The 20,534-nt window shown below is 38.9% G+C and overlaps 1 protein-coding gene across 11 annotated transcripts in view; it reads left to right on the forward strand.

Annotated features, from left to right (window-relative positions):
* The first annotated feature begins 10,415 nt into the window (after positions 1–10,415).
* BRAF (B-Raf proto-oncogene, serine/threonine kinase) overlaps positions 10,416–20,534 on the forward strand; it is a 146,561-nt gene continuing 136,442 nt past the window's right edge. For 8 of the 11 annotated variants that reach the window (XM_067041984.1, XM_067041987.1, XM_067041985.1 and 5 more), the window contains exon 1: positions 10,441–10,769. In XM_067041984.1, the coding sequence (XP_066898085.1) occupies positions 10,650–10,769 (120 nt within the window). In that variant the 5' untranslated portion in view covers positions 10,441–10,649. Of the gene's footprint in view, positions 10,770–20,534 lie in introns of all 11 variants that reach the window. The other 3 variants (XM_059073484.2, XM_059073483.2, XM_067041991.1) reach the window with 3 other exon arrangements.

Here is a 20,534-nt window from a genome sequence, read left to right on the forward strand (position 1 = left end):
ATCTTTAAATTAAAAAGTCAAAAGGTGGTGCCATCAATTGAGATTTTTTAAAAAAATACAGGATGAGCAGCTGTTGAAGCAGAACGTGGGATTGTAGAGCTCAGTTTTGTACGTGTGGAGTTTGCAGTGTCTGTGACATACTCAACTGAAGACATCTAGTAGGTAGTTGGATACAGAAGGTTGAGGCCAGGTGGAGATGCCTACACTGTGATATAGATGTAGAAGTCATCATTGCAAATAAAACCAATGGAATTGATAAGAGGATAAAATGAGTTCCATGAGAAAAAATAATTGGCAGAATATGGAAGCCTGGGTTATACCTACAGTTAAATTGCAGATGGTGAAAGCTGACCCCAAAAAGGAAACCAAGAAAGAACTAAACTTTTATGAGGAGTACTGGAAATGTGTGGAGTCATGGAATCTAAGGCAACAGAGATTTTTTTTATAAAGTATATTTTTAAAAATTTTTATTTATTTTATTTTTGGCTGCATTGGGTCTGTTGCTGTGCGTGGGCTTTTCTCCGGTTGTGGTGAGTGGGGGCTACTCTTCACTGCAGTGCACAGGCTTCTCATTGTGGTGGCTTCTCTTGTTATGGAGCACGGGCTCTAGGCACGCGGGCTTCAGAAGTTGTGGCACGTGGGCTCAGTAGTTGTAGCTCGCGGGCTCTAGAGCGCAGGCTCAGTAGTTGTGGCGCACGGGCTTAGTTGCTCTGCGACATGTGGGGTCTTCCCGGCCCAGGGCTCAAACCCATGTCCCCTGCATTGGCAGGCGGATTCTTAACCACTGTGCCACCAGGGAAGCCTGCAATAGAGATTTTTGAGAAAAAGGAGACAGCCGGAAGTATCAGTGCGAAAATGAGGAGCGGTACTTCATGCTGTGAGGTAGGGAAGGTGAAGAGAATGAATAAAAATGCATAGAAGTTCCCACTTGGGGGAAACTAAAGAGTTCATGCCTTAAAGCCTCTATTTTCTCTGTGAAGTAGGAAGCAAGATCCCGTAGAAAGGTTTCTATACCTAAGAATCAAAGACAAAAGCAAAACACAGATTTGAAAATCAGCATTAGAGACATTAAATACCAAAAAACGGTAATAGAAGTTCTGATGTCTCTAACGTTGGGTACTATTAGAGATTTGCTTTTTAACAGTCTACTGTATACGAGGCTCTTTCTGAGCGATGGTAAGTGTTAAAACAAACAAACCAAAATCTAAGACTCTCATTATTGTTCAGATTCCATAAAAGCCTAGCGCAGTGTTTGGCACCAAGTAGGTATGCAGTAAGTATTTGTGGAGTGAATGAATAAATGAAGATATGAACTATGAGACAGCATAAAAATATCTTAAGAACAAGAAGATAGGGCTTCCCTGGTGGCGCAGTGGTTGAGAGTCCGCCTGCTGATACAGGGGACACTGGTTCGTGCCCTGGTCCGGGAGGATCCCACATGCCGCGGAGCAGCTGGGCCCGTGAGCCATGGCTGCTGGGCCTGCATGTCTGGAGCCTGTGCTCCACAACGGGAGAGGCCACAACAGTGACAGGCCCGCGTATCAAAAATAAATAAATTAAAAAAAAAAAAAAAAAAAAAGAACAAGAAGATACTAGGACAAGTTTTGCTGCAAATATTTAAAACAAAAAATATGTACTCTAAACTCACACTTAGATGAACATAACAACATTTAAGATGTGAGAAAATTCTTACTTGATAGGTAGAGGTACATTATAGGGTCTTATTAAAACCTGAGCAAGATACAGCAGAACTTTGTTTCATGACTCTTATTGTCTATAAGTCATGATACAAAATGGTTTAATTCCAGTGTATCAGAAAATAAAAAGTATTATCAAACTAGATTTATCAGGAATAATCCTAGGCAGGTAATGTAAGAAGATAAAACTTAATGTAATATTAATAGATGCCTTACAAGTTTTTAATTGCCTGAAAAAAAATTCCTTTGGAAACTTACTACAATGTTTTATTACCATAGGTATGTATTACTTTTATATAGAAAATGTTTCTTCCAACATTTTTGGAAAAATTTCAAATGTACAGAAAAGTTAAAAGAATAGTATTACAAACACATTACTATATCTGTCTAGGTTCCCACTTTTCTTTATCTCTATCTCCATTTTTTTCTGAGCCATTTTAAAATAAGTTGCAGATATAATGACATTTCAGCCCTAAACACTTCACCACTCATCTCGTAGGAATAAGAATATTAACATTAATTAAATTAATTAACTTAATTCACAATTACCATTTAATATATAGCCCATATTTAAATTTTCCTAACTGTCCCCATATTGCATTTGGTTGTTGTATCTCTTTACTCTGTTTTAAACTAGAATAGTCCTCTGCTCTTGACTTTTTTTTTGTTTTTCACAATATTGAGTTTTTAAAGAGTTAGAGTCGGTTGTCTTATATAACGTCCCACGTTCTGGATTTGATTGTCTCCTCATGATTACATTCAGGTTAAACCTATTTGGGCCCAAATACTACATAGAGTATGTACTGCATCAGGACTTACATAGTGTTGAAGTGTTCCCCTATTGGTGGTGCTAAGTTTTATTACTTGGTTAATATAGTGGCTGCCAGATCTCTCCACTGTAAATATACACTTCCCCTTTATAATTAGTAAGAGGTCTGTGCGGTGGTGTTATGAAACCATGAGACGGTCCTGTTCCCCAACAGTCTTTTACCCAATAATAGTTTTAGCAACTATTCATGGTCCTGACTTGGAGTAATGATTACATTGGTGGTTGCAAAATGGTAATTTTTCTAATTCTATCATATCCTTGCTCTTGCATATACCAAGGCACATCCTGTGCAAGCTCAATTTATAAATTTACTTCCCTAGATCTGGATCAACCATTTCTTAAAGCCCATGTTACTTTTCGTGGAGAATGGCCTTTCAAAACCAAGATCCAGGCACCAGATATACTTACTACTACTCCTAGGCACTTCTTTCAGCGGGCAGAGCTAAGAACCTCTGAATCTATATCTACATCTATATCTATATAGACTACATATAAACATAAGTATTTATATATTGTACTATTTATTATTTATATTATTGTTAATATATTAAAATATGTAATTATATATTTTATATAGTATATATATTACAGTAATTATAAGTATTATATAGTATGTATATGTATTTTTAAATTTTTATTTAAATTTTTAAATTTTTTAAAATTTTTGGTTGCGTTGGGTCTTGCATAGCTGTGCGCGGGCTTTCTCTAGTTGCGGCGAGTGGCGGCTACTCTTTGTTGTGGTGCGCCGGCTTCTCATTGCAGTGGCTTCTCTTCTTGCAGAGCACAGGCTCTAGGCACGTGGGCTTCAGTAGTTGTGGCACGTGGGCTCAGTAGTTGTGGCTCGCGGGCTCTAGAGTGCAGGCTCAGTAGTTGTGGTGCATGGGCTTAGTTGCTCTGTGGCATGTGGGGTCTTCCCAGACCAGGGCTTGAAACCATGTCCCCTGCATTGGCAGGCGGATTCTTAACCACTGCGCCACCAGGGAAGCCCTAGTATATATTTTTAATACATTAAAATAATATATTAAAATAATATATGAATGATATATTATTTACATTATTTTAATATATTAAAATATATAATACTATATATAATATAATAATACATTATTATATATAATATTATTTATATTATTATTTATAATACTGCTATTGGGTTGGCCAAAAAGTTCGTTTGGCTTTTTCTGTTAAAAAATATATTATCTATCTACGTAAGTACATACATAATACTTAAGTACTTATATATATATACACACACACACATAAGTAGTTATGTAGTATACACATATATTCTACATAGGTATAGCCAGAGATACAAATATATAGATTATATACTTATAAGCATATACTGTTGACTTCTTTTGTTTTCTTTTTGGCCGTATGGCATGGCATGCAGAACTTCCCAGACCAGGGATCAAACCTGTGCCCCTGCAGGGGAAGTGCAGAATCTTAACCACTGGACCACCAGGGAAGTCCCTACAGTTGACTCTTGAACAATGCAGGGGTTAGGGGCACTGACCCGCCTTGCAGTTGAAAATCCATGTATAACTTACAGTTAGTCAGCTGTATACACAGTTCCTCTGTATCCGCAGTTCTGCATCTGTGGATTCAACCAACCTCGGATCATGTAGTACTGCAGTATTTACTATTGGAAAAGACCTATGTATAAGCAGACCCATGCAGCTCCAACCTGTGTTATTCAAGGGACAACTGTATACACTTTTATAGCCTATGTACTTATATAGTACATGCATGTTCTTAACGCAATATATATACTTATTAGTATGTATTTTCCTAATTGTATCATTCCTTCTCTGTATATTAACTAGCATATATTCTTCTAAAAATTATATAATATGTCTAGGTGTGTGTGTGTATATTTATAGTATTTGTATATATACATATATTTTCCCCCCTAAATCTTATGTTAATACTGCTACTTCCAATTCAAATCCAACACCAAGAACCGCAGGGTTCTTCTTCAACTTCCCCTGTTCCATATGTATTTCTACTTTTTCCACAGAAAGAACACCGATTCCCAATATCAACATATATACTCATTTGCTCTATGCCACAATAATGACAAATTGTTTCAGAATTACAAAATGACTACCAAGATGACTGCCAATAATAAATCTAAATAAAGTTGAAGATTTATTTGTAGTTAATTTTGCTTTTAGAATCTATTCCAGTCAGTACGTAATCAGAAGCAAAAGCCCTAGGAAATGTAAATAACAAGGAATTTACTATAGGGATTTGATCTTATGCAGTTGTGGAGGTGTTTAAGCAGTCTCTGTGAGGCCGGTGTTTCTGGGTCTGCTGCTGGAACCTGTGAGAAGGGACTGCAGTATAAGTCGGACTCTCAATACCTGAGGTTCTCATGGCAACTCCAGTGATGGGGGACCTGCAAGAGAAGCCAGTGCTCACCACCACAGTTAAAGGCCCACTCCACCGAAATGGTATTGCTTATTGTCAGTTCTGTCTTACAGAAGGTTGTCACCACAGAGCTCTAAGAGTTACCCTCACAAATCCATTTCTTACATCTTTGGTGAAGAGAGTGTGTTTTGGACCCTTTCATGGGATATATTTAAGGAGATGGTGAGCAAGTCTTACAGGATGGAAGAGGATTCTGGGAAACAAGTCCAGTTTAGCTCATATAACACAGTGTAAATCCACCATAGTCTAGTCAGAAAACTATATTCAGAAGCTACTTGAATTAACCATTTTCTCTGTGTAGTTATGTTATCAATTTGATGTACAATTAGGTTCATTTGGTTAGATTTTACTTTTTCATTTATTTACATGTCTCATAAAGTAAAATTATATTAGAAGGTATACTCAGAGAAGTCTCACTCCCACACTATCTCCTCCACCCTGCTCCGACCCATCCCTTATCAGGTACTATTTTCACTATATAGATATAGTTTTCCATATATATATATATATATATATATATATATATATATATGGAAAACTACACCTTGCAATAAAAGCAAACTTTAAAAATTTAATACCACAAATTACCAAATTCACAAAGAATATTTCAAAGAACTCTGTATCTTATTAACACACTCAAGGATAGTATAAGCAAGATGCTATAAGATGAAATAACATATTGATATAAACATATTTTGGTAAATGTTAGAAATGTAATATCTAACAAATTTTGTGAATTAAAAAGCAAGGTCTTCCTTCAAGAATTAAAGTCTGAGAAATGTGAGTTCAGTGGAAGAGATGTCCAATGCTAAAAAGACTGAAAATCTAGACTTGATACAACAGCATTTTATTTAAAAAACAACAAAGGTTTTTTGTTGACTGTAACCTTCATATGTATCAATAATAGGTGCTTATATGATTTTTCATTATATTAACAAAAGCATGGTTCCTAGGTTATTGCAATGAGAGATTCTAGTCTTTGTTAGTTGGATCAAATCTGGAACAGCGTTTAATTCATGGGACCACGTTTTAACAGGAACATTGAAAAGAGTACACAGAAAGATGAGAAAATGCTTTGAGAGAACTCCCTTCAAATATTTGAAAGCAGTTACACAGAACAAGAAACAGACTCATCTTGTGTTCCTCTATAAGGCAAAACTCAAATCAGAATATAGATGTCATAAAGAGGAGGATTTCAATTTAACTTCAGGAAAAAAAAGTTACAGTTGAATGTACTGTATTAGTGAGGTCCCTACCACTAAAGTATTTGGTTAGAGTTTAAAAGTCCACAGAGGAGATTCCAAGTATCTCCCAGTGGGAAGATGGTGGGGAATCAACTCTATGATTCTATTTTCTATTCACACCTAAATAGCTTCTGAGAGTAGCCCACTATTAAACAATATAGAATGTGTTATTTGTTAATGATGACCTTGATTCATAAAGAAAATATTAAGCTGTGATTAGCTCTACAGCATTGAACATGGTTGGAGCTATAGAAGCTTCCTAGAGGCTGCTTACCTGTTTACGAGTAGTTGACCAATTCAAGTGGGATCAGACCTGGCTGGGCAAGTCTGGCTGATGGGTGGGACTATCCAGTGTCTATAGAATGCAGGATTCAGGTTAGAAACACCAGTCAGAAATAAACTTATCTCCAGGGAAGAGAGGGTCAGGTTTATCAGCGAGGCTTTGTAACAGTGTCTCAGCCATCATCTGGAGCAACTGGAGCAATGTTCAGAGTAGCGCTGCTCACCTAGATTTGTTTTCCAGCTTCCTGTGAATACATGAATGCCCTAGAGGAAAAGGGGATGGTGAGAAAAAGCTAAAAGAACTGTGTTGACTAAAATGTCTGTAAGACTTTAAAATGCAAGATAAGCCTGCTTTGATGCCCATACGGCATGCTGTAACACAAAAGGGAGGTGTTATGTCTGTTTCTGCTCAACACAAACTGGCTTGGCTCATTGCAGGCTCCAAGAACAAAGTGCCACTGTTTTGTGTAGAGGGTTTCAGCACATCAGCACTACCAAATCCCATCAGCATTGGGATCTGGGGGGAAATGCCCAAGAGGAGAGTTAGGATGTGTCCGATAGCCAAGGACCTGCATTTAGTTTTGCAGTCAGCGGGGGCCTCAGAAGCTAAAGAAAGAAGGTAAAGCCTTCTTCTGTGCCATACTGAGCTATGTCCTGGGGATTCTCAGTAATAAAAGGGGGAGACTTTCAGTGTAGAATCCCCTTGGGAGAAGGTGAGGATAAGCAGCCATTTCTACAGAGCAGCTAATCCATTATTCTAAACACATTCTGTCTGTATGTTAAATATGTCTGTAAATTCTTTGACACGTCTTTCGTTGAGAGGTGGGTTCTATAGTCTCTCTCCATGAATTTGGGCTGGACTTTGTGACTTACCTGTATCCAATAAAATGCAGCAGAAGTGATGCTGTGTGACTTAGGAAGCTAGGTCATAAAATGCAATACAGCGTCCACCTTGCTTGCAGGAACCCTAGTATATGGAGCCCTCAGCTGCCTTGTTACAAGTCTGACCACCCTGAGGCAGCCATGCTAGGAGGAAGCTCAGGCCACGTGAAGAGAGTATTTAGGCATCCTGGCTGACTGCCTTACCTGAGGTCCCGGCTTCAACCACCTGACATATGAGGAAATCAGCCTCCAGGTGATTCCAGACCCCCATGACTGAGATACCTCCAGGCATTGTCTTCCCAGCTGAGGTCACAGACATCATGGAGCAGAAATAAGCCATGTCTGCTATGCTTTGTCTGAATTCTAACCAAGAGGGTAACTTTATATTTCACAAAGGGCAAACCTATAATGTTTGATTCTCACAATGATACAGATAGATAGGACTGGCATTATCACTCCCCTCGTTTTACAGATTGAAACAACAACAAACAGGTATTTGTGCTTACCAGCCTTGGGATTATATAGCCAAGATGTGGCGTGGTGACACTAAAATCCTGATCTTTGGAGTCCAAAGTTTATACTTTCTCTGTATTTTCCCATGTGGATCCTGTGGGTCTTTAGAATGGCCTAGGGAAATCAGTAAGATATATCCAGAATTTGAAGACCAAGTCAGAAAATGTTTTATTTATTTATTTGGCTGCACCAGGTCTTAGTTGAGGCATGCAGGATCTTTGTTGGAGCATGTGGGCTCTTAGCTGCGGCATGTGGGATCTAGTTCCCTGACCACGGATGGAACCCAGGCCCCCTGCATTGGGAGTGCAGAGTTTTAATCACTGGACCACCAGGGAAGTCCCCAGAAAATGCTGAATAAATGAAAGCTAACAAGAATCAATATTAAATTGATGAGATTAGCCATCCTGTGGAGAAAAAAATCACGTAAAATATTGTGGCTGATAAAGAAAACTATACTTGTGGATACTGAAGAATCCTTGCATCCTTGGGATAAATCCCTATAAAATAGATAACTAATAAGAACACAGGGAACTGTGTATATAGCACAGGGAGCTCTACTCAATACTCTGTAATGGCTTATATGGGAAAAGAATCTAAAAAAAAAAAAGAGTGGATATATGTATACGTATAACTGATTCACTTTGCTGTATACTGAGGCTAACACAACATTGTAAATCAACTATACTCCAATAAAAATTTTAAAAAAAAGAAGGCTATACTTTAAAATGAAACCAATGGAATAAAAATCTTAGGAGTTTTAAATGTTATGAAGAAGTGTTATAATGATATAATATTTCTAGGAGCTGATTTTTAGAAAATGAAATAGGACTGTTAGAGAATAAAAAAATAACTCTGCTAATTGTATTTCTGATGGTATCAAGGGGAAAAGGTACCATGACTGGCTGCTGGTTCTATGTTTGTCTGCTGAGATTTCCTTATAGTAAAGAAGGGTGGGGCTTCCCTGGTGGTGCAGTGGTTGAGAGTCCCCCTGCTCATGCAGGGGACACGCGTTTGTGCCCTGGTCCAGGAAGATCCCACATGCCGCGGAGCAGCTGGGCCCGTGAGTCATGGCCGCTGAGCCTGCGCGTCCGGAGCCTGTGCTCTTCAACGGAAGAGGCCACAACAGTGAGAGGCTCGCGTACCGCAAAAAAAAAAACCCACAAAACTTCAGACTAGTATAGCTTGATGACATTATCCCTTAGGATAATCTTCATTTACACTACTTTTGTCAAGCCATCTTTTGATTTAAATTTAGTGTCTCAAGGCGATTTCTCTACTTGGAAGGGAAAGTACAAAGAAGCGCACAAAGCATACCATGCTCATTCTATAGGTGGTATTTTGTATTTTTCAATGTAGGGTAATATTAATATCCTGATTAAACAAGCAGTCTCATACACAACTCCTTACCTTGGGAGTAAGGATCTGCTCCTGGGCTCATGGTAACTCTATCCTTACACAGACATTCTGCTTCAGAAGTCAGTAGGATGGCTTTCTATCTCTTGAATCATGGTGAATACAAGAAGGTCACTGGTGACTTTCCCCCTATGGGTAGTACACTTAAATCTTCTCATGACTTGATGTTTACGTTACTTTGTGATTATCTGCACACTATCTGGAGCTCACAGTAACTTCCACTGTTTCTCACTCCTATTTCTCTCTTCCTTAAATTTTTTCCCTTTCATATTCCCCTTTCCTTTCACATACATGTGTTTTTAATAATAAATTGGGTTTCTTTAACTAATTCCATTCTGTAATTGGGCCTCTCAAAGGTAATTTACCTCTCTTCTCTTGTTTTCAAGCATATCTGGCATAAAGAATTCCTTGGAATATTGTTTATGAGCAGGACAAAAGTATTTAAAATATTTTGAATGATTTTCTTAAAAATAAAAATGATTCGTTTGGATGCTTCAAATGTCTAGAATGCTCCATGCCTTGTGCAGGCCCTAGAACATAGGAAGCGACCCACTGACATTTGTTTAATGGCTCTGGAAAACGAAAAATAGACTAAACATTTTATTCCTGAACGATGAAGCAAAAAAAAAAAAGCTTTTAGACTTCCATTTAGACCCACTTTAACAGGCCAAATCCTTTAATGAAAAGGATGCAAGCATCATTCTCGTAACTTGGCTTTTCCTAAATATATTTCTATCAAATTCTGCTTGACTGTTGCAACATCGGGGTTTCAAGTCTTATTTTTATGACACGGAGACGTTCGTTATAATGGAAATAACACAAGTAGTATGGGCTTCCCGTCTTTCTCCCTCTAGGATTTCAACTTCTCAAACACCATCCTCCTCTTCTAGTAAATCCTACATTACAGAACAGGCTTAGGACGGAGGAGAAGAGAATTAATCGGAGCCATGGAAACGGCCGAGCGGAGGAAACGTGTGAGCCTGGGGGTGAGCAGAAGGGCAAGATACCCTCCCCTGACGACGGCGCCAGGGCGCTCCGAGGATCACGTCACGCACCTCAGGTGACGTCACGACCGTGACACGCGGGTGACGCCGTTGCCGCGGCGACTTCCAGTCGTCTCCGCCCCCTGCCCCCGCCCCCCGCCTAGAGTCCTTCCCCCAATCCCCTCAGGCTCAGCCGTGCCGGGGGCAGCAGGCCGGTTCTCGAGGTGGCCCAGGCGCCCTCCAGCCGCAGGCGCCGCCCGGGCCGTCCCTCCCCGCCGCCCCCCGCCCTCCGCCTCCGCCTCCCCCCTCCCTCCGCCTCTCTTCCCCCTCCCCGCCCAGCAGCGGTCGCTCGGGCCAGGCTCTTGGTTATAAGATGGCGGCGCTGAGCGGCGGCGGCGGCGCGGAGCAGGGCCAGGCTCTGTTCAACGGGGACATGGAGCCCGAGGCCGGCGCCGCGGCCTCTTCGGCTGCGGACCCGGCCATTCCCGAGGAGGTGAGTGCCGGCGCGCCCTGCACCCCTCCCGTCTCGGGGCTCGGCTGGCTGGTGTTTATTTTGGGGAGAGAGGTGTAGGTGGGGGCTCTGGTGCCCTCAGCCACCTTCCTTTCTGGGCGCTGCGGGCTGGGAGACGGCATTCCCCTCCTGTGCCTCTCCGTCATGCAGCTCCTCGCTACGTAAACACACACAATGGCCCAGGGGGTTTTCCCTGGCCCGCACTTGGGGCTTGAGGGATTCGGGCAGCCGTGGTGGAGCAGGAGGCTATCAATAGGGGGCGAGACTCAGGGTTGGTCCGAGAAGGTCACGGCTGGCTGAAGGTAGCCAGCCTCGCGTCTGCTGGATGTTTTCTTTATTTGGGGTGGGGGGCGGGGGAGGCTGGCGGCGGCATCTGGGTGGAAGATGTCGGTCAGTAGCCGGGGCCGGGACCCCAGCCCGAGTTAGCGTTGTATGTAATTATTACACGGTCACGGTGATGATGGGGCAATCATTCCATCTCTACTCTCCCTGACTGCCTCTTTTCAGGCCGCTGCCCTTCCTTACACTTCTCTACTTGTTAGGGGAGATTGCTCTTCACCTGTTTTTAACCAGCGGATGGTCTTTACTTTTTCAATCCTAAATGCCACTGTTTCCGTTCTTTCTCCCATCCCGGTCTCAGGCCCCCGATTCCTAATGTTTGTCAGTATTCTGTCGCCGACCGGTAACCCCCATCCCAGTTCCATCTGCCGCCCCGCTCCTTTGCCAGTGGTCGGACCTGCCTGGCTTCTAACCTCAGCTTCTACTTAAGACCTTTTTTGCACTTCTCTTATCTTAGTCCTGTTGAGGCCTTCTGCTTCATTTCACCGCTCCCTAACGTTGATATCGTCACAAATCCTTCTGAACGCTTTGGAACTACTTACTTTCTGAATCGTGAAGCTGTCAAGATCCCGTCAGGTTTCACTTGCACTTCCATTGTGCATCCACACACCTCTTTGTTTATTCCTACCCCCTTTTTTTTTTAAATAGGTGTGATTGATTTCTTTCCGTTGTCTTCCTTTTTGTCCCAATTTTTTTCTTTTAGTTTTTCGTCTTTATTCCTTGCTTCTCTCAGCCATTATTTAGCCTCTTATCACCTTGTCAAGTGACTTTATTTACATTTTGGTTTTTGTTACGTAAAATTTATTACATTTAGTGTTTGGTATTGTATTCCATAAAATGATACACTTTATTGTACTTTACAAATAATGAGATAATATATGGTATAATAACTGTGGTTTACAATTATTGATTAGATAATGTGACTTGCTCCGTTAACTTTGCTCAAAGTTCTTTCCTTTCTACTACAGTATTTACCTTTTGTTTCCCAATTCTCATAACGTCTCGTTCTTCTGTCAATGCAATTCTTTTTCCTGCTTCATCAACTTTACTTTGGAAATTCATTACATATGGTTGCTCTATTCAGTATCAGTTTGTTCACGATAATATTTGTTTTTCATTCTCTTATATCACTCCCATCTATGCCCAAGATATGTTCTGTACCATCATTTGATCTCATCTAAATTTCTCATGTATACATACATATATATATCTTTTATGAATATATGTATCTTTTACACCACTTTCCGCTTACTTTTCTGTTTGCATTTCTGCTCAGATCAGTTTCCTCTAATATCTGTTCATTTCCCCCAACTTCTTGGATTTTAAGGATAGCACTCTTTCCTTCTTCCATTTCCTAGTTTATTCTGTTTTCCTTGTCCCCGGTTGCCATTCATTCTGCCTTGTTTCCTGGCTTTTGGTACTTACTTGCTGAAGCTTCCTCTTGTCTTCCCCACACCTCCACATTCCTTCTTATTTATAAACAGCTTTGTTCCGTTGACATGGAAATTTATTTTTAGGATACATTGTTTTTAATGGATAAATACTAGGGGTCACATCTGCTGTCTATTTTTTCCATGAATCGGATATGCCTTTGTCTTACTCTGCACAGGTGCCTCTAGGCTTGCTTTACTCTGTAGTGCATGTGTGGTTTTATTGAATTGTTTCTAGAAGAATGAGTAAATTAATGGGCATGGGTTATGAAATCGTAATTCTCTGATTATAACATTGTTTTCATTGAGAACTTTGTTTCAGAGTTATTAGAACAGTTTGTAATGATACAGAGAAGCCTTTTGTTAAGTGCAATGTCTGCTATCTTATTTGAAAGGGCCAGATTATTTGAGCTCTACTCTCTGAAGATTCTGATTCTGTCAGTAGGTGAGAGCCACTAGGGCCATGAGTTTCTGTATTTGGCACACTTCCTGGGCAGTTATCATGTATCAATACTTGAGAACCTCTAGGCTAGATGAATTTAAACCTCAAGTTTAAATTGGCAATAACTGGAAAGCGTATTAGTATCTCTTGAAATCATAAGATACTCAACTAATTTTAATTACTTAGAAGTGTTTCCTACTGCCTCCTCCACCCAGGTTTTAATGGTTAATAATGAGTAGTCATTTTTCCTCCATATTTTCTTACAGGAACTTGTAATAAATGTATTTGACTGGGGGAGGGGGGAGTAAAGGGTTAAAAATGAATCTCTTTCTAATATAGATATCAGTGTTATGGATGGTAGAATAAATTACTCCAAGAAATAATTTTAAGTTTGAAGTTGGTATTTGTTTATCCACTGGAAACTGTAATGTACTGTGGTCTTTTAATTGAACTGTCTTCTATGCACTTCTATGCACTTCAAGAACTGTCTTCTATGCACTCAAGTGTGTGGAAAGAAATGAAAAAATTGTGTCTAAAGAATTACCTTACTTAACAGTAAAATACAGGTTTTAAAAAGTTGCTCAGAGTAAAAGCACATTTATTATTGAAAAATTAGAAAAATGTAAGTACAGAAAGTTTTAGAAAATTATCTGTAATCTTGCCACTAAGATATAATTACTATAAACATTTTTGTATATATCCATATATTCCTTTTTTATGCTTGTGTAATGTATGTGGTTTTGTAATATTTTTAAACTTAGCGAGGTAGTAAAACATTTTACTTATCAGATACACTGTGATTTTAACAATTTTTTTATATTAGGTTGTTTCTAATTTTTAAAATTCTTGTTATCAAACATCTTGAACACAGAATATAGATTTAGTTTTTAAAATTACGTTGGGAAGTGAGCAAATTTCAAGTCCTGTATTTGTAAGTATTACTTTGTAGATGCTCAAAATAGAATATTCTGGTAAATGACAGGAGCTTATTAAATATTTATCAAATAAATGTGCTTATACTTTTGGCATTAAATGTTTAGTTCTGACCATTTATATTTCCCTGATGTTACTTTCTTTCTGTGACAATATGGTATAATAAGGGACAATGTGACTATATGGTATAAAAATACATTTATTTTTAAAAATGTGTTATGCCAGGGTGTGATGTTTATTAACTGTTCTTCTTGTAATTTTTTAGAAGGGTGACTCTTACAATTGCATTACAATTAAAATTGTATTGTTTTCAAGATCTCTTATCACCAATCTTAGTTAAGCTGTATAATTATAATAATGCATCGACTAAGTAGTATTCTGGGATGGAGTATCCTTTATAGTGAGGTCCACACATCTTTATGAATCATGCCAAACCAGGTTGGATTACATCATGCTTTTAAAAAGTGGTAGGCCCACTAAACTTTGTGGTTCTGCAGTTCTGGCTATTGCTGTTAATACTTGTTAAGATACATTCAAAGGTGGACAAAACATGCCTTTTAGGTAAAACCATAAAATAACTGTGTCTTTGGTGTTTCTAGCGTTCCCTTTCTGTAGTCCTTCTCTCTTACCATTTAATAAACTCCCTCCTTTAGGCATTTGCTCACCTCTTCCTTTATTTAGAATTTTTTCTGATATCAGTCACTTATATATGCTGACTATTAAAGGAATTGATTGTCAGTAAATGGATTAAGAAAGGAATGTTGGAACTGAGTACTCGAATCCTTGAATGTAGTAGAACCTGAAAGCAAACTTGATTTAATTGTATTTAGATAATAGGGCAGAAAAATTATATTAAGATAACAGGCTAGAGAAGTCTGATTTATCTTGATTCCCTGTCTCTGGCTTTCCTGTTTAGGAAGCTGATCAGGTCTTAACAACTGGAAACCTATGTTTTATGAGTGGTAGGGAAGAAAGGGAGGGAGCAGGCTACATTGCTTTGTTAGCATTTCTAAGACTTGATGCTTACCTTGTTAAAGAATGAGACAGCTCTGAAGTGTTCTTCGTGTTTCTCCAACCATAAAGCTGTTTTTCTCCTTTAGAAATGCAAAAGTGCATTTTTAAAATTTGACATCTCTTAGTGAACATTTTGTGTCATAATCCTCTTTTATGAAATTCAGTATGTTCCTATGCTTCCTATATTTCTGCCTCAAATTATCTTTGAAATAAGCCTTTATAGTCAGTGGCTCTTACTGGATTTTGTCTTCCTCAAGAGTTGAATTGTTTTAAGTCCTTTACTCATTCTCTTTGTCTAATTCATCTACATTGGTTATTCTGTAAAGTCAGGATCAGCAGTAGTTATACAACTTCTGAATTCAAAATGAGCCTGTTTAGGAGCTTTTCTGTTTCGTAAGCAGTGCTTTCATAGTCATAATGTTGTAGATACTTACTATAAGAACCAAAAATTTAGCTTCATTTCTTCCTTCCTTAAATATTTGGTGGAGAGACATTGACATGTTCTGGGAGGTAGTTTTTATTTTTCAGCTTTCTTTTGTCTACCAACCCAATTTACTGTTATGCATAATTAGCAGGGTAGTCAGAAGAAACTCTTTAATACAGCCTCCACCCTAACAGTAAGCAGTTATTTTTTTTTCCCCCTCTACCCTCTGAGATTATTTTGGTTTCCATGTTTTCTCTTGGTCTTAAAAAACTATTATTCTTGTTCCTTCCCGTATCAGGACTATGCTTATAGAGGGAAAGTGATGCTCAATAACATTACATTTCTTTCTGGGTCCTGGGAATGCCCTTGGTAAAGAATATAAAAATTGCTCTGAACTCAATTAACTTTATATCTTTTGGAAGCTCTGTAACATCAAATGAAACATCATTTTCATTCTTGTAATGTAGCTGCAGTTATTGACAGCACTTTGGGAACAAATGTACCATAGGGCGGTGGTTTTCCAATTACTATAGAGCTCTAGCACCGTTTTTAAAAAACACATAGCACTGTAAGAAATACAGATTTTGAGTTGCTCTAATACCTATATACATGAAGCAGTTTTTGTCTGTTTTGTACATTCTTTTAATCCTCATCTGGCACATAATACTCAGATAGTGAAAGAGTTAATGTGTACAAAACAGAGAATATAGCCAATATTTTATAGTAACTTTATTTATTTATTTTAATTTTTTAATTTTTGGCTGTGTTGGGTCTTCAGTGCTGCGTGCCGGCTTTCTCTAGGTGTGGTGAGCGGGGGCTACTCTTCGTTGCGGTGCGCGGGCTTCTCATTGTGGTGGCTTCTCTTGTTGCGGAGCACGGGCTCTAGGCGCACAGGCTTCAGTAGTTGTGTCTCGTGGGCTCTAGACCACAGGCTCAGTAGTTGTGGCGCACGGGCTTAGTTGCTCCGTGGCATGTGGGATCTTCCCGGACCAGGGCTCGAACCCGTGTGCCCTGTATTGGCAGGCGGATTCTTAACCACTGCACCACCAGGGAAGCCCTATAGTAACTTTAAATGGAGTATAATCTGTAAAATTTTTCCATCACTATGTTGTACACCTGGTGCACTCTGATTTTTCTATACCATTCAGTTCTCTTCTTTTTAAAGCTACTCATAAAATCAATTTATTAAATTGAAAACCACCTAGTTGCAACAGACAGTTGGAAAAACACTGTCTTGAGGCTATCAAGGACTTTTTTCAGAGGTTACCTCAAGGCTCTATTTAGTCCCACTACACCTTAACTATTGCAGTTCTTAATTTATCTGCATTACAGGTTGGTTTCCTTGAAAAAAAAAAAGGCTTAATGGCTGTAAAAATTTTAGAGCTACTGTGTATGGAAGGGAGATTTGTGCTGACATGAATCTTCCTAAGTGTAATAATCTGTGTAGAAAATTTCAACAACTTGTGTTTAAGGCAGTGGTCAGATTTGTGTAAATGGTCAAGTGGTAAATATTTTAGTTATTGTGGGTCTAACTGCTCTGTCTCTGTCACAAGGACTGAACAGACTCAAAAATGGTATTACAGCATAAAAGCAGCTAATAGACAATATGTAAATGAATGAGTGTGACTGTGTTCCAATAAAACTTATTTATGGACACTGAAATTTGAATGTGTCATGAAATATTCTTTTTTTTTTTTCATTTAAAGATATAAAAACCGTTCTTAGTTTGTGAGCTGTACAAAAAACAGGTGGTGGGCCAGATTTAGTTCATGGGCCAAAGTTTTCAGACTCCTGGTTTAGGGGAGACTAAGTATATCATATTTGAGGTTCTGAAATTAAGGTGTGGGTTAGAGTTCTATAGAAAGTTCATAACTGCTTTTTAAAACTCGGGTTTATTGGGATATAATTTACACATACTATAATGTACCATTTTAAACACACAATTTGATGAGTTTTGACAAATGTATATAGTCATGTAACTACTGCCACAGTCAAGAGATAGAACTTTGTTGGAAAAGTTCCCCAGTCCCTCTTTGCATTCATTTTCCTCCCCACCCCACCTCCAGCCCCTGGCAAACAATGGTCTGATCTCTAGCTTTGCCTTTTCCAGAAAGTCATATACATGAAAACATACAGTATGTGGTCTTACGTATTTGGCTTCTTTCATTTAGTTTGATATTTTTGAGATTCACCATGTTGTTGCATGTATCAGTAATTAGTTTCTGTTTATTGCTTAGTAGTATCCTGTGGATGTAGCATGACTTATTTCTACATTTACCAGTTGATGAGTAGTAGGGGTCTTTCTAGTTTTCAGCAGTTATTAAGGTTGCTATAAATGTTTGGGTTCGGGTTTTGTGTGGGCACTCGTTTTTATTTCTCTTGAGTAAGGACCTAGAGCTTGGTCTAATGGGTCGTATGGTAAGTATATATTGATATTTAACTTTCGAAAGTGCCAAACTTTTCTAAAGCAACAGAAACCATTTTGCATTGCCACCCACAATGAATGAGAGTTCCAAACTCTATCCTTGTCATGTCATTCTTGTTAGTTTTAGCCATTCTAGTATGTATGCAGTATTGTGGTTTTAATTTGCATTTTCCTAATGGCTAATGATGTTGGACATCTGTATATATGCTTATTTACTACCCATATATTTTCTTTGGTACAGTATCCATTCACATCTTTTTATTCTGTATTTACCTTCTTATTATGGAGTTGTAAGAGTACTATATACATATTCTAGATACAAGTTCTTTGTATCAGATATGTGTTTTGCACATGCCTCCCAGTCTATGGCTTGTCTTTTCATTTTCCTAAGTGTCCTTTGAAGAGTAGAAGTTTTATTTTTGATGAAATCCAATTTATCAATTTTTTCTTTTAGGTTTCATCCTTTTTGTGTCCTACCCAGTATATCTTTGCCTAACTTAAGGTCATAAAATTTTCTCCCATGTTTTCTTCTAGAAGTTTTACAGTTTTAGCTTTTACATTTAGGTCTATCATTCATTTGGAGTTATTTTTTATATATATTGTGAGGTAAGAGTTAAGGTTTGTTCATTCTTTTTCGTATGAATGTCCAGTTTCACCTTTTTTGAAGAGACTAACCTTTTGCTGTTGAATTACCTTGGCACTTTTATTGAAATCAGTTGATTATGTTTGTGAGTTTTATACTCTGTTTTATTGACGTATATGTCTCTTCTTTGGCTGGTACCACATTGTCTTGATTGCTTTATAGTTGTCTTTTTTTTTTTTTTTGGTGGTACGTGGGCCTCTCACTGCTATGGCCTCTCCCTTTGTGGAGCACAAGCTCCGGACGCATAGGCTCAGCGGCCATGGCTCACGGGCTCAGGCGCTCCACGGCATGTGGGATCTTCCCGGACCGGGGCACGAACCCATGTCCCCTGCATCGGCAGGCGGATTCTCAACCACTGCGCCACCAGGGAAGCCCCTAGTTGTCGTTTTTTAAAAAAAAAAAAAATTTATTTATTTATTTGGTTGTGCCATGACTTAGTTGTGGCAGGTGGACTCCTTAGTTGTGGCTCACTGGCTCCTTAGTTGTGGCATGTGGGGTCCTTAGTTGTGGCATGTGAACTCTTAGTTGCAGCGTGCATGTGGTCAGTTCCCTGACCAGGAATCGATCCCGGGACCCCTGCATTGGGAGCTCGGAGCCTTATCCACTGTGCCACCAGGGAAGTCCCTATAATTCAGTCTTAAAATTAGGTAGATCCAGTTCATAGGATTTTTAGAACTTTAAAATTTGAGTTTTAAAATTTTTTGTGCTATTGTCTTTTGAAAGGACAGGGTTCATAATTTGCTTCCAGTTCTCAAAGGTGTCTTCTACTCAAAAAGACTCACTGTGGTATATAGTTAACACACCCCTATCTTGAATCATTTGGTGGAGAGGTTGTGAAAAGTGGCAGGTAAAGAAACGTGTTTCATCTAAAATTAATTTTTTTGTGTGTGTGTGTGGTACGCGGGCCTCTCACTGCTGTGGCCTCTCCCGTTGCGGAGCACAGGCTCCGGACGCGCAGGCTCAGCAGCCATGGCTCACGGGCCCAGCCGCTCCGCGGCATGCGGGACCTTCCCGGACCGGGGCACGAACCCTCGTCCCCTGCATCGGCAGGCGGACTGTCAACCACTGCGCCACCAGGGAAGCCCTAAAATTAATTTTTTTAATAAGAGATGAAGGCGATATCCTAATAGGTGGCACCAAAAAGTCAATAATGTCTTTTTTTCCCACTATATTTCAAAAATGTTGACTGTAATCAAGATATGTTTAGGTGAAAGTGAATATGCTAAGATGTTTATTCACCAAAAAAATCATGGAAAATGTCAATCAGGTGGTGGGGGATACTAGTTTATAATACTAGCTGTGTCATTTTCCATCTTCAGCGTGAGTTTTTCCATTTGAAACCTATGTCATGTTCTGTATGTTCCAGAATTAGCACCTTTATTACTCTTAGAGGCATCGTTAAATTGTTGTTACTAAGGATAAGCATATGATGGTTGTTGGTCATATTTCTGCCTTTTTCATTTGGACCCATAGGGCCCTTTACCTTGTTTTAAATTACAATGGTAGTCGCTTTTCACTGCTTAGCCTGGAGGGCTTCCCTACAATATAAAATGATATTTCTAGTTATGATTTTTGCTTAAGAATTATGAACATGTTTCCTGATTTTTTTTAAGACTTAAGTCTTAAAAATGAGCATAAGTCTTGAATATCTGACAAGTACAGGGTCATGTGACAATTGGGAAGGTAGATACTGTTCAGGCTTTCGTTCATGTTGTAAGTAGTAGTAGTCTAATTGTATTTGGCTACCTTGCAAATTTGGAAATGGCACTTACAGGGAGAGAGAACCATAACATTTTGGAGACTATTTTCAACTGTTGTTCCAAAATTAGTGTGTTTAAAAAAAGTATGCATCTCCTTATTGTAAAAGATGCCTTGTGTTTAAATTAAGAAATACTCTGCTCTTGTTTTACATTTTTTCTTTCACTAAATATATAACCTTTAAGTTAATAACACCAGAAAAATTTGACTTTTTATTTCCAGAACAGCTTAAATTAAATAAAATTTTAGGATGCTTTGAATTAGTCACTTACCTTTAAACAGGTATTTTGAAACAGTTTAAAATACTGCTTGAGGTTGTTCCTCCATTGACCTAGGATT

This window comes from Kogia breviceps, chromosome 9 (assembly GCF_026419965.1).
Source record: "Kogia breviceps isolate mKogBre1 chromosome 9, mKogBre1 haplotype 1, whole genome shotgun sequence".
NCBI lineage: Eukaryota > Metazoa > Chordata > Mammalia > Artiodactyla > Physeteridae > Kogia > Kogia breviceps.